General features: G+C 36.1%; 1 protein-coding gene across 1 annotated transcript; it reads right to left on the bottom strand.

Annotated features, from left to right (window-relative positions):
* Positions 1-327: 327 nt before the first annotated feature.
* On the bottom strand, positions 328-9044 carry LOC308494932 (BTB/POZ domain-containing protein KCTD12-like). Its single transcript, XM_081042914.1, has 4 exons — positions 8906-9044; positions 8419-8470; positions 7198-7377; positions 328-3469 (listed from the first exon to the last, which is right to left on the bottom strand). The coding sequence occupies exon 4, from the start codon at positions 3461-3463 to the stop codon at positions 2585-2587; it is 879 nt and encodes a 292-aa protein (XP_080899040.1). The 5' UTR covers positions 3464-3469; positions 7198-7377; positions 8419-8470; positions 8906-9044; the 3' UTR covers positions 328-2584.
* Positions 9045-10545: the final 1501 nt, after the last annotated feature.

Genomic DNA, 10545 nt, shown 5'->3' with positions numbered 1-10545 from the left:
AGAGGCAATAGTTTCCCCTATGCCCTCAATTTTCTGATGGATATAAGATTTGTTTATTTTCAGGTCAGCACTTTTTTTGTGCATGTGAGCGTGGGAGTGATGACTTCTAAGTCCTTTACACACCGGACTGGAAACTAGAAGTCTCTGGTGTGATTTTTAACAGAACAAAAATCAAGTAGGCCTTGTGAGTTTCTCCATCAATGCTCAAAGTTCAGGAAACAAGGTCAGAAAAGGACAATGATAGGGAAAGAAGGGTGATAACTAAAGGAACTAGGTTGAAGTGAAAAGATATGTCCCATTGATTCAGATAGACCCATATTTAAAACATATATGCTTCATTTATTCCTTTTGTGACTTTGAATATTTCACTTTCTCATCTACATACATAGTAATATTTACCTTGTGGGCATTTTTGAGAATTAAACAAGATAAAACATATAAACCATCTGGTATATGAGATAGATAACCAATAAATAATAATTAGGAATTTTTAACACATGGAAATGACCAGTAATAAGATGGAAGGACAGGCTAAATGGGTGGGTTAAGGGACTAAAATGAGTGAGAAGCAAAAATGCAAGTACACGTTTGTAGTTAGAGGGAGAAAAAAAGAATTTCCAAGTTAAGATCTCTAAGATTGGGACATTGAGATGAGTTTTTCAATGAAACAAATTAAATCTCCAATTTACCCATGGGTAGTAGCATCTAAAACTTAATTTAAAAACCAACAAGAAGAGGACTTTGTTTCATCAAAATGTCATATGTCTTAAAAATAACATTAGTATCTATTACTAAAAATTTCCTAGAAATTTGATAGAGGTTTTCAAATAATTTTCTAGTCCTCTGGGAAAATAGCCATATGGCCTTTGGTTGACTTACTTAACCCACTGCCCGGTAAAATACTTTAAAAACAGCTAAAACTCAAAGGATGTTTATTGAATTGAAAAGATCTTCTAGGCAATGGTAATTTTATCTATAAATGGACATAATATTTTTTGCCTGCTTGAGGCTAGAGGCTAAGAGAGTGATTTCCTGAGAACCTTCCCAGATCTTGAATCTGAGTTTCTAGCATTCTGTTTTACTTTTCATTGGCTTTCTACTCTATTTTTAGTTCCACTGGTTTTTGACTCCAGGAAGTGCCACTCCAACACATAATAATAGGGCCTGACCTTTATCCTTCCTTAGGTCTCTGAAGCCAACCTAAACCATTTAAAACATATGAGGAAGGAGAAGATAACAATAAACTATATTTTAAAAAAGACTTACTCATGATACCAAAAACAGAAGCAGCTAAATGAAAAAATATAGATAAATTGGAGTTCATAAAAATTAAGAACATTTGTGCATCAAAGGACACTATTAAGAAGGAAAAAAGATAACCTACTGAATGTGAGAAAAACATTTGCAAATTATGTATCTGATAAGGGATTAATATCCAGAATATATAAAAACTACAACTCAACAGCAAAAAATAATGATAAAAACTAACAACCCAATTTAAAAATGAACAAAGGACTTAAATAGACATTTCTCTAAAGAAAATATTCAAATGTCCAATAACCACATGAAATGATGCTGTACATCATTAATCATTAGGGAAAAGCAAATCAAAACTATAATGAAATACCACTTCATGCCCACTAAGATGGTAATAATAATTTCAGGAAAATAACAAAACAGAAAATAACATGTGTGGGGGAAAATTTGGAAATTGGAACCTTTGTACATTGCTGGTGGGGACGTAAAATATTGCAGCCACTGTGGAAAACAACTTGGCCAGTTTCTCAAAAGGTGAAACAAAGAACTAGCATACGAGTATGACCCAGGAATTCTACTACAAGATATATGTCTAAAACAATTGAAAGTAGGGACTCAAAAAGATGTCTGTACGTCAATGTTGATAGCAGCATCATTTACAATAGCCAATAGATAGAAACAACCCAACTGTCCATCAACAGATTAATGGATAAACAAAATGTGGCATATACCTTCAATGGAATATTATTCAGCCATAAAAACTGATCTTTCTATGGACCTCATGGAGGACGCCTATCACCTTCTTCTACTCCATGTGGATAGAAAGAATAGCAGTAAGTTTGCAAAGCATATTCACATTTACAGTAGGGGTCTGTAGTTCAGGGTAAGTACACACAGGGCTTTCCTTAGGTGAGTACAAATAGCAAGTCCAAGTTCTTGTGCTGAGAGCTAGTTTGGAAAACAGGGCTTAGCATTTCTCAACTAACCAAATCTTGTGGCTTTATCTAACTGCATTACTCAATAAATACATCTCTGCTATCTATAGTGATGTGCATGTACATATGCCTACATATTGAATACTGTTCCTGAAGTGACATCGAACTCCAGAATCCAAGGCAGGTTGGAAGCCAGATAGAATGGAATGATGTGTAAGAAGGAAGTTACCACAAAGTTTCGACTGGTTATGGTGACGGGAGTGGTGTTGTCCAGAATTAGATAGATCCCAAATTAATGCTTATTTCTAAAAGAGATAGTTGGCACAGGACCAGAGAAAGGAGGAAGACTTGGCTTTTTGGTTTGTATTTTCTGGGTGATATTTTTAAAAGTATCACTCACGGCAGAAAACATATTCAGTGTAAGAGGTCCAGATCTTGTCATCTGTCTGGTCATGGGTGACAGTGCAGGTGCCAGTGGAGTTGCATGCTACCATGTAAAAGCCAGCATCAGCTAGTTTGTCAAAGGCTTGTTCCAGAAAAGTGAATTTGAGATAATATCGAGAAGTATACCGCTCAGGTGGACGGTCAGGGTCTCTGCTCTCATTTAGAGTATCTCCAAATACTTCTTTGGCCAATGAGATCTTACCACACACCATGATTCGGGCCACACGGCGGAATTTGGCATCTGTGTGGCTATCCCTACTCAGAGTATAGGAGCCTCGATAGCCAATAGTGATGAAACCTGCCTTCTTGAGGTCAGAACTACTACCTGCTGTTAGAGTTGGGGGATTATCAGGGCCACTAACTTGGATGTTATTACTTGAAGAGAAATTACATATGGTGTCAGTGTTGGTGGACAGCTCTTCTAGATCACTTTGGCATGGATCATTGCCAACTGAGTTGAGCTTGTTGATTTTAGGAGCCAACATCTTCACTAGTTCTGGTAACTTGAAGTATTCTGCTTCTCTCTGGAGCCGACCACGCTCTGGAAAGTGGTCAGGAAGCACTAGTCTTCGGTCTCTCATGTAGTCTAGTACATAGCGAAAGAGGAAACCATCTCGGTCTACAAAGAATCTCCCTTTGTTGTCCTGAATTAAGGAACAAGGATTGTTTTTACTGAACATTTCCCAGAGAAGAGAGCCGGGAACACTGACCAAAGTAGGATAGCGAGTGATGTATACCTGACCACCTACATTGAGTTCAATAATCTCAGGAAAATGATGGAAATTCTCACTTGGTTTAGCACAACTTGATTTCTCTGGCATGGCCATATTGATCTGCAGAAGCAAAAAACATTGTTTCTAAGTAAAGGTTTACAGTATGGGGATTCTGTTTATAAACGTTAATTTTCTGTGCTCTTTCATACTACATACCAAGAAAATCAAGCAAATGGTAACCTTTTGCAAATTAACTATTTTTAACGAGACTGGCAGCATAGAAAAATTGTACATGATTTGGCTTTGCAATGATTTTTTAATGTCCTTCTGAACGTTGGGTATATCTCACAATCCTTAATTCATAGCATGTTGTCACAGTCCATTCAGGGCCCCCTTTTTCGTGTTTGTTTTGGTTATTCTATTTTACTCTCACAGTCCATTTCCATTCCTGTCCCCGTTTGCATCATAGCCAACCATTCTGGTAAGTTTACTGTGTATCTTTCTGTGTATACATATTCTTGAAAAAATGGGTTTTGTGGTTTTAAATAGATGTGCATGTTATTGTATTATATATTTCAGTCTTCATTTATATATTTTTTTCACTCTCAGCACTATGTTACTCAAATCGCTTCATGTTGCTATGTGTATCCCCTGCGTCCAATTGTGGCATAATATGTGGTGTGCATCCACCATGTTTTACTATCCACTCTCCCAGTGACTAACACCCAGATTGCCTGTAACTCCCTGCTACAATGTGTACACCTGTACATGTTTCCTATGGACCTGTGAGAGAACGTCTTTATGCTATATATTTAGCAGTGGTATTTCTGAGTCACACTGTATGTATATACTTAATTTGACTAAGTAGTGACATATTGCTCTCCTAAAGGTCCCTTGTCTGCATTTGTGCTTAATCCTCACATCTGCATCCCGACTTGACTTATCCAGATTTCTAAATTTTTGCCACTCTGCTGGCTGTAAAGTGATACCTCATTGAGTATTAGAAAATTAATTATAAAACAAAGACCATAATTTAGTACCTCCTCACTGTCCATTATTTCCTTACCTTTTACAACTCCTGCCCCTACCACTGTTTCCAACAGAAAATATGTTGTGCTCATCACCTTTCTTTATCCCCCATTCTTCTTTATCTCTGCAGCATTCAACATTATTGTCCATATTCTCCTTTATAAAACTCTTCCCTCCCTCAGACATGGTAAACGTAGACTTTCCCTCTCTTTCTACCTCATGGTCCGTTCCAATTTTATCTCTGTCACTGGCTTCTCTTGCTTCTCAAACCATCCTAAACCGTGACCATGGAAGCCTCAGAACTGTGTGTTTTGTTCTCTAATCTCTCCCTCAGAGCTTTTCAAACACTTACCTTTACATATATGATTCCCAAATCCCAACCTTTCTCCTAAACTTCAGTTTCATACTGGCAACTACTTGCTAAATGCCGCAACAGCACCTTGAATTCAGCATGTTCAAAAACACACTCATATGTGAAAATATTTTGTAAAATCTAAGCTATTATAATTATTTTTGTCTTTATTTTTCCAGCCTAAAAAGGTCACATTTTATGACTTTTTTTTGTCCATGGTATCACAATTTTCTCAGTCATTCAACCTGGAGATTTAGAAACTTCAGAATCATCTTATTGACCTATTCATCTTTCTCATGCATATTCCTCACTAACCTAGAAATTATTACTTTATGATATCTCCTGCGTACACAACCACTGCCATGTCCTGTTCTTCACTCTGCACTAACTGATCTGAACATCCAAATTGACCTGTCCATCTCTAGTTGAGATCCATCCACATCTGCCTTTCAGCCCCCACCCTCCAAAAATATATCCTACATGCTATTACTAGATTGGTTGTTATCACATCAAATTCTCTGTTTAAAAACTGTCAGTGACTCCACTTTGCCTAAAGATCAAATTGAAAGCCTTTACCCTGGAATTCAAAGCTTTCTATAAGCTAGTTCTTTTCTCTCTTTAATGATAAGAATACTTAACACTACATAGGACTTACTATGTGTCAGGCATTGTTCTTAGCCAATGAAGTAGGTACAATTATTATCCTCATTTTGCCAATGAGGAAACTGGTAAATAACTTGCCCAACATAAAACTAATAAGTATCTGAGGTGATATTCAAACTCAAGCAGGAGTACTCCAGTGTCCATGTTCTTAACTATTCTTTTGATTGTGTCTGCTAAGATTTCTTTACATATACAAAAAATGGTGTACTCGTTATTGCCTGGTCATTATTTGTTCATTTTTGTTGCCTTTGCCCATACCTTTTCCCCTTCTGAAAAGCATTATCCCACTTCCTTGACTTTAAGGACCAATTCAAGTCCCAACTAAGATTAACCTTCTCCTCATATTTCTATATTAAACTTGAGAATTTCAGTTCATTTTTTACTCATTTGGTTTCCTACTCTTTTACATAATATAATAACAGTAGCAGTAGTAACATAAATAATAACAATAGCTAACGTGAAACTCTTATTATATGCCAGTGTTTTTCTGATCCTTTTTAATGTGATGACTCAATTAATGTTTCTAACAATCCAATAAGGTAAATACTACTGCAATCCCTATTTCTCAGAGGAATAAACAGATGCACAGTTTATTATAATTCTTCATACAAACTACTGTTTTTAGTCTCCACTTCCTAATCTACCCTGCACACTACAAGTAGAATTATCTTTCATAAATGCAAAACTAATTATGGACTTCCTTGCTTAAACATTGTCAAAGTTTCTCAAAATCTAGAGAATGAAGTTCAAACATATTAAATACAGCATGTGAAAAGTTCCGCACCAGTTGTTGCCTTGTTCTTGGGCTTTGATTCCAACTATCTTTCCCTTTCATACCACCAAAACGACTCTAAACTTTAGCCACACTGAATCTAAACCCAGTCCACCAGACTCATCCACTTGTTCATGTCCACATGCCTTAAACTTATGATTCCTTCAGCCTGAAATGGCTTCTTTTCCTCTACCTACCCCAACATCCCTGTCCCTTCTTGAGAAATAATATAGTGGCTTTGGAAAGATCTGATTTTGAATCCCACCTCTGCTATTACTAGCTGGGTAACTTTGGGCATATTACTTATTCTCTCTGAGCCTCAGTTTTCTTACCCAGAAAATTGATATAACAAAAGATTCATAAGATGAGGAAATTACATATATCTTATATAAAGTACTTAATACAATGTCTGTCATATACTAAGTGCTTAATGAATGGTTGGTTACATTGGCTCCTTTAGCTTATCTTGGGACAAGCAGTGAAAGATTGCTATCCACCAGTTGATTATGGCACTAGCCTTACAGTGCTGAAATGGAACATTCTCTCTAACTGCCCACCCCATCCCTTCACATTTTCTATTATTGCTTCAGATTAGAAATATCTCTTAGAGAACTCATTACAGTACACCGTAATTATTTATATGTTTGTCTGTTCCAAATAACCTCTAAAATACATGGTAATCTTGATTTAAAAATCTCTGGGTCCCCAGCACTGTGAGCCTGGCAAGTAGTAAGCTTATAACAAGCAATTATTCAGTGATGAATAAACTACCAACAAACAACTGTGATATCAATCTCATTACTTTCATAATCCCACAGTACACAAGTGGAAATGAATTTCTAGTAATTCATTTTGAATACATGTGTGAGTATATGAACAAGAAATGTACATACACTAGATTTTGCAGATTTCTGTTGTATATTCCCCCCCAAAAAAAACAAGGAAAGTATAAGATAGTTGTTTTCCATTGTACAAAAAGATAATTTTATAATACAATTAAACAGGTGAAAAATAGTAGTGTAAAGTTGATACCTTCTTATTTCAGGTTTTTCTTTCTTGAGGCTTTAGAGTTACTTCTGCTCAAGTCAACTGATGATTTAAAATCCTGAGTCAGAGTCACATTCAGTTTGAGGAGCCAGAGTGGGTAGTCTATTTTGCCTCTCACATTAGAACACAATTTTTAGCTAAGTCCTGAGGGCAGAACTGTGAGTTCTGTAGGAATGAGTCAGAAGGGCAAATGTTAGGACTAGAACTGTAAGGAATGCTCAACCGCCACCCCTCTGCGGCACAACCACAACCATATTTTAAAACAGAAATAGAAATTTTACTTTGAAAGTTATTTGCAAGACAAGTCCTAATAAACAGGAATCTCAATTTATTTTAAAGAAAGAAAAATGGATGCAGTTCCCCCAATAATAAAAAATTTCCAATTTAAAAGATCCCCTGGTATGTTATAACATGAAGTAAAGAAGGACATATTTCCCAAACAGGAAGATTTTTATCTGTTTTGCATGTATTTGTAATATAAAAATCTTTTTTGCCCATATAAAAATCTTTAGCTATGCCCCATTCTCCCCTTCCCCACCCCAGTGTTTCCTGTTCAGCTGGCTTTTGTCCAAGAGGAAGTAAAATAAAATGCTTATTCAATCTAACCATTCTTCAGTTTTTGAAATGCTTATTTGGGATATAGTCCTATAATGTCTCTCTCTTTTTTTCTTTTCTGCACATAAACCTCAGGCTGATAAGGTTTTGTGGTTAGCTGCCCTCAGTAAATCAAAGAAATAAAGGTCTCTGCAAAGAGGATGTTAAAGGAGACCATATGAAATACAAACAGTTTAAATCAGAGGCTGAAATGTTCAACCCAGCTGTATGCTGCAAGCCTGAAGAGCTGAGCTTTATGTTTCAATGTATCAAAGGTACTGAAGAAAGTGGCTAGTGCATCACTTGCTTTCTGTAGTCGAAGAATCCTACAATAAAGATCCAATGTTTTTAATAGAAAAAAGTAAGGTATATCAACACTCCTGATTTCTACCTGAAAATGTGAAGGAAGTATTTTCTCAGGAAATCAGATAGTTTATAAATGGACAATTTCCAATTTTATTTAACCTGAAATATTTGTATTCTAATATCTACTCTCTTCTCTCTCCCTCTTCCTATCTGTCTCACTCTCTCCTCTTTTGACCAGTCTGTCTTAAAAATACACTCACTTATAAGAATGAATACATCAATTTAAATTTGAAATGTGGTTCCCACCTTTTATGTTGTCCCAGTTCAAAGAGATCCAAGACAGCAAAGTAGGTAACAGCTGAACAGGAAGTGTAAGCAAAAGGGGAAAAAACAAACAAACAACATTAAGAATTGAGAAATAGCTTTTTTTTTAACTGAAGGAGAAAATCCTCAGCAGCATTCCCACATCCTTCAAGTAGCTTGGATCTATGGCTTTTTGTCTGTTTATAAAACGAAATGCTAGTACACAAATGCTTTAAAAATTCAAAATAAAATTTAAAAAATTACCAAATGATGAAAGGCAATCCGAATTTTCAGAATTCCCTTTCAGGAAGCTTTGCCTGCTTTTGAATCTCTAGGTTGCTTGCCCATCAGCAGGTTCCACATGCAGTCCTCTCAATACACAAAAAGAACACACAGAGACATGCGCAACCCCAGCTCAAATGCAGAAGCTCCTGAATTCCAGAAGCAGTGGACTGCAAAGGAAAGGCAAGGGGATCAATAGAGTAGTTACCTTGAATCTCCAGCCACTCGAATACTGCCAAGCACAACCTAAGCCTCTCTCTGCCTCGCTGCACGCTACGCTCTCAGCTTGTGAACTGCCTTCCTGCTCTCCTCTCTCTCCCTTGCTGTACTTTGGTGGTTGGTCTGGGTTTTCCCTTTTAATGCAAGGAAGCCTGTAGATCCTCCTCCCCTGCTATGACTTACTTGGCTTCCTCCCCAGCCAGCCTCCCAGATGGAAACGGCAAGCTGCAGTTTGGGGAGGAGCAAACTTGAGAAAGGTGATGGTAATGTTAATAGAAGAGTATCATTTGGGGTAAGAGAAAATTTTTTTCTGATCTTTTGATCTCTGAAACACAACAAATAAACATTGAGCAGCTGCAAATTAATTAAACGTATTTTTAACTAAAGAGTTGATTGAATTCTCAACATGGATGCATCAAATCTGTTTACTTGAATAATTTTATTGCGATAAACACTCATATGACCTCTATAGTTCAAACAAATTATTTACTAAGCATTTCTTATGTTTCAATGTACTGTGCTAAATGCTGAGGATAAAGAAATAATTAGTCACAGGAGTATTACAGTTTATTCCAGGAGAAAGATTTGTGAACAAATAAATTCAGTATGAGTTAGTAAGTATTATGGAAGTGGTATGCACGCAGTGCTGTAAGAACACATAGAACATACCCCCTAGCCTGTATAGGGGTTCCCAAAGACTTCCTGAGATGTCTGAACTAACTTTTATCAGATGAATAAGAAGTAGCTGGAAAAAGATAAGTAAGAAAAGTATTCCAGGCAGAAAGAACAGTGTTAGCAAAATCAAATAGGTGTGAAAGAGTATGTCATTATTAGGTCCATAATTGATATTTATCTGTCTATCTATCTATCTATCTATCTATCTATCTATCTATCTATCTATCTATCTACCTATCATCTATTTATTTAGAGGACTTAAAATGCTTTAATTCCCATTACTCATTTTTGGCTCATATGGTATTATTTTCTTTTTTTTCAATTTTTAATAAATTTATCAGGCTGACATTGACTGGTTAAATTATGTAGGTTTCAAGTTTATATTTCTATAATACATCATCTATATACTGCATTGTGTGTTCACCACCCAGAGTCAGTTCTCCTTCCATCACAATATTTGAAACCCTTTTGCGTCTTCCACCATCCTCCTCCCCCCTTACCCTCTGGTAACCACTAAACTGTTGTCTGTGTCTATGAGTTTTTGTTTGTTTGTTTGTCTTGTTCCTTTGTTGCTTTCAGTTTTATATCCCACATGAGTGAAGTCATATGGTTCTCGACTTTTTCTATCTGACTTATTTCGCTTAGCATGATAATCTCAAGATCCATCCATGTTGTTGCAAATGGCAGTATTTCGTCTTTTCTTAAGGCCGAGTAATATTCCATTGTACACATGTTTCACATCTTCTTTATCCAATCATTTATCAAAGGACACTTTGATTGTTTCCATGTCTTGGCCACTGTGACTAATGCTTCAATGAACATAGGGATACATATATCTTTACAAATAAATGTTTTCAGATTTTTTTTTGGTAGATACCAAGAAGAGGATTGCTGGGTTGTATGGTAATTCTATTCTTAATTTTTTTTGAAATTTAGTTTTTTGTTTTTTTTATA

The sequence above is a fragment of the Rhinolophus hipposideros genome (genome assembly GCF_964194185.1).
Source record: "Rhinolophus hipposideros genome assembly, chromosome: X".
Lineage (NCBI taxonomy): Eukaryota > Metazoa > Chordata > Mammalia > Chiroptera > Rhinolophidae > Rhinolophus > Rhinolophus hipposideros.
Note: the sequence above shows the minus strand (reverse complement) of the source record. Positions and strands in the feature narration are given on the sequence as shown.